The 3,935-nt window shown below is 44.3% G+C and overlaps 1 protein-coding gene across 1 annotated transcript; it reads left to right on the forward strand.

Moving 5' to 3' along the window:
- Positions 1-210: 210 nt before the first annotated feature.
- Positions 211-3,100, forward strand: LOC103610693 (SH2 domain-containing protein 4B-like). The gene is made up of 2 exons (XM_008594805.1): positions 211-426; positions 2,678-3,100. The coding sequence occupies exons 1-2, from the start codon at positions 247-249 to the stop codon at positions 2,768-2,770; spliced, it is 273 nt and encodes a 90-aa protein (XP_008593027.1). The 5' UTR covers positions 211-246; the 3' UTR covers positions 2,771-3,100.
- The last annotated feature ends 835 nt before the right edge of the window (positions 3,101-3,935 follow it).

Consider the following 3,935-nt stretch of genomic DNA (forward strand, 5'->3'; position numbering starts at 1 on the left):
TGGTCGCTGTGGGCCAAGATGCCCCCTCTGTGGAACGCGGCAAACGCTGGCCAGCCCCTGACACCCTCCTCTTTCTGACACCCTGACTGGATGGCCTGTGGACTGAGCCACAGGGTGAGGGGCAGCGGCCGGGGGGAGGGAGGAAAAGGAGGGTTGCAGAACCTGAGGACATTTTTCTATTTTTATTTTTTCTCTTTTAAACCAGGAATTATTAGCCGAGAAGATGCAGAAGATCTCCTGGAGAACATGACTGAGGGGGCATTTCTGGTCCGGGTCAGTGAGAAAATCTGGGGTTACACCCTCTCCTACCGCCTGCAGAAGGGATTCAAGCACTTTCTCGTGGATGCCTCTGGGGATTTTTACAGCTTCCTGGGAGTGGACCCCAATCGCCATGCAACGCTCACAGATCTCATTGATTTCCACAAGGTATCCTTCTTAGGGGTGCCAGCTGGGGGTGAAACTGGTGGAAACTTGAGCTAAAGAGACAGCAAAGCCAGTGCAGCGAGGCTGCAGTCCGTAGGCCACAGGGCTGGAGGGTTGCAGAGACACAGAGACCAGAGGAGGTCTAGACCAGGCTCTGGGGCCCGCTGTTCTTTCCTGACTCGCCTCTGAGGCACGCGTGCACCTCTGACCCTGGTCCCCAGGCTTCTTCTCACCTGGAGTACTGAGTGCTCACTACTGTCGACACTTAGGGGCCACTGATCAGCCGTCACTCCAAGCCCATGTCTTACCCCCCAGCCCCCTCATTCCCAGGAATGCCTCTCTTGAGGACCTTCTAGTCAGCCCTCTGGCTGCTTCCAAGTTTGCTGAAGTGTAGCAGGCAACCCCATGGTTAGAGAAGCTTTTGCAGTCGTGGGTAGTTTTAAAAAGCATGGTCCCTGAAATCAGGCTGCTGAGTTTCAAATTCCAGCTTCATTACTGTGTGTGACTTTGGGCAGCTACTTAAACATTTGTGCCTTGGTTTCCTCCTGAGTAAGATGGGCTTAATAATGGCACTTCCCTCTTAAGGTCACGATGAGGTTTCAATGAGATATGACTACGTAAGGTGCTGAAAAAATATAATTGACACTTGTAAGTTGTCACGATGCACTAGCTGTTATTAAACTATGTCTGTGAGATCTTCCCATGTCAGTACATATACCAGTACTTCCCTCTTAAGGTCACGATGAGGTTTCAATGAGATATGACTACGTAAGGTGCTGAAAAATATAATTGACACTTGTAAGTTGTCACGATGCACTAGCTGTTATTAAACTATGTCTGTGAGATCTTCCCATGTCAGTACATATACCAGCCCTTGTAACTGTCCTGTGGAATTCCACGGTATGGATGTATATTACAGTTTCATTAGCCATTCTCCTCTTGATGGCCACTTCTCTGGTGCCCCGTGTTTCATGGTCACAAACAGTGCTGCAGAGATTTCCCCGTATGTGTCACTGTGTAGACATGTGCAGCATTTCTCTAGGATGGATCCCCAGATGGAATTGCTGGAGAGAAGAGTATGCACATTTTCATTAGAAAAGATCTGCCAGACTGCCTCCCCAAAACGTGCTGCCAATTCATGTTCCTGCCAAAACTATACGAGGCTGTTTCCCCACACCACTGCCAACACTGGGAATTATCAGTCATTTCATTTCTTCCCATTAGATGGGCAAACACTGTATCTCACTGTTCTTTAACTTGCGTTTCTCTGATTAGCACTGATTCTGAGGATCTTTCATGTATTTAATGGCCACTTGGATTTCTTCTGTGAATCATCTGTTCATATCCCTGGTCCACTTTTCTGTTTAGTTGTCTCCTTACTGATGCGACAATTCTTTCTGCTACTAAGTTGCTTTTTAGTTGTGTCCATTCTGCTCTTCAGTTCTACTGAAATTTTTCTTTTTAGTTTAAATGATCATGCTTTTCATTTTCATTTTCTTTGATTCTTTTTAAAAAACAAAAAACCCCAACAGCTCGTTCCTGTTTTATGGATGAATTATCTTCTTATTCTGCTGAGGAGATCAATACACATCTCTTAAAGGCTCCTTCTGTTTGTTTTATAAACTTGATATTTTCTTGGGAAACAGTCCAGTTGTTGAGTTTGGCATCTTTCATTTATGATTATGATTTTCCTTAAATGTGTATATATTTTGGGCTATGAGGTGATCTTCCAAGTTTAAACGTTTTCTTTACCCACGAGTAGGTACAGTTTCTGTTTTCCAAATGCAGGCTCTCCGTGCTGTAGGGCTGGAGTTGCTATCGAGTGCGCATCTTTTCGGCATGAGAGTGTTTGAACTTTTGGGGTCTCTTCAGTCTCCCAAGCAACTGTGTGCGTCTCCTCATTTCTTGATCTGCCTGAGACAAACACCTGCCTGGAGGTCCCCACCCTGTCCCCAACTTGCCCTAGCTGAGCCCCACATTAACTTCTCTGGCAATCTCAGCCTGTGCATCTTCTGTTTTTCAAGAATTCCTCAACATTTTTGCTTTATTGATGGCCTTGCTTCTTATTTCCCAGTACTTTCATGGATTTATTTACTTTTAAAGGCATTTTTTTCCCGTATCATTTCTAAAAATTTGAGTAAGGGGGAGGCAGATGCAGTTTCTTAGTATCTCTGTTTTGAACTGGTCTCTCTCTGGTGGGTGTTTATTTCCCTTTCTTGATTATAAACGGATTTCCTTTCTTCCCCCCTTTTAGGAGGAAATTATCACTGTTTCAGGGGGAGAGTTGCTGCAGGAACCCTGTGGACAGAGGGACAGCCCACCAGATTACCATGCGTTATTTGAATGATTTTTTTTCTCCTTATCAATTGGATTCTTTTGGACATCCTTTTTTCGAATTCAGCTTAAGAACTTCCTGATTCAAATCCCTATGATTTTCCGGAAGATTCACCATCATCAGAGGAACAAGTATATTAGTATGTCTCAAGGAACATGCAATGTATGGCGTGTGTGCCATTGGCCCCATCTCAGTGCTCAGGACAGAAACTGCTAACAGCTGATGCAACTCTTTTGTGAAGAGTTTAGCTATGACCTCAGAAGACAAAGCCTGTTTGTCACGGCTATCCTAAACTGAGCTCCTAGAGCACATGGATCATGTTTTAATCATCCAAAATAATTTCAGTGCCGAACCCTAGATTTAACATATGCTAGACATTCAATAAATGCTTACTGAATAAATGCACTCCTTCTGAAAGTTTTCCAACACCAATCAGCAATGGTTTCTAGTATGTTATTTCTTACCTATCACTCTTTATAAAGTCATGGAGGTAATAGCAGAAAGATTGTGAAGGATTTACATAAAGGACATAGATGCTGCGTCTTTCACAATGTTCATTATTACACTCACTGATATTACAGTTGGAATTACCTAAGGCTTCCAAGCCCCAGCTTCCAGAACTGGGGATTAGTACTGCTCAGCCTTTCTTATTTAACCTCTTCTTCTGCCACCCTCCTCTGTCTTTGAATCAAACCTTGGTCCTGGTTTTGCAATATTGAGGCAGTGTTTTCATGTCTTCCTGCAGATGTGCTCAACACCAGGGGTGAATTGTAAATCCAAGAATGGTTTTTAGACATCTGATGAGGCCTTTGCTCTCTAGGATGTGGCCCTCTTCCTGCAGGTTATTCAGATGACTAGCTCTGCTCTTCTCTTTTTGATCTTGATGCTACTGCCCACCGAATCTGAGTATGTTCTTCATATTAACAAGAACACTCTCTCCCGCTAACTCCTCAGTAACTCTCAGGGATGGTGTCTCTTTGTGTATACTGTGTCCCATGTTTATGGCCTTATACACAGAGGCAGCATATTATGATGGGAAGAGTACAGGCTCTGGAGTCAGGAAGACGGGCTCAAATCCTTACCCTGACACTAGCATCATAATGCTTGCAACGTGGTGTGTATACTGTGTCCCATGTTTATGGCCTTATACACAGAGGCAGCATATTATGATGGGAAG

Source organism: Galeopterus variegatus, unplaced genomic scaffold (assembly GCF_000696425.1).
Source record: "Galeopterus variegatus unplaced genomic scaffold, G_variegatus-3.0.2 Scaffold11605, whole genome shotgun sequence".
NCBI classification, from domain to species: Eukaryota; Metazoa; Chordata; class Mammalia; order Dermoptera; family Cynocephalidae; genus Galeopterus; species Galeopterus variegatus.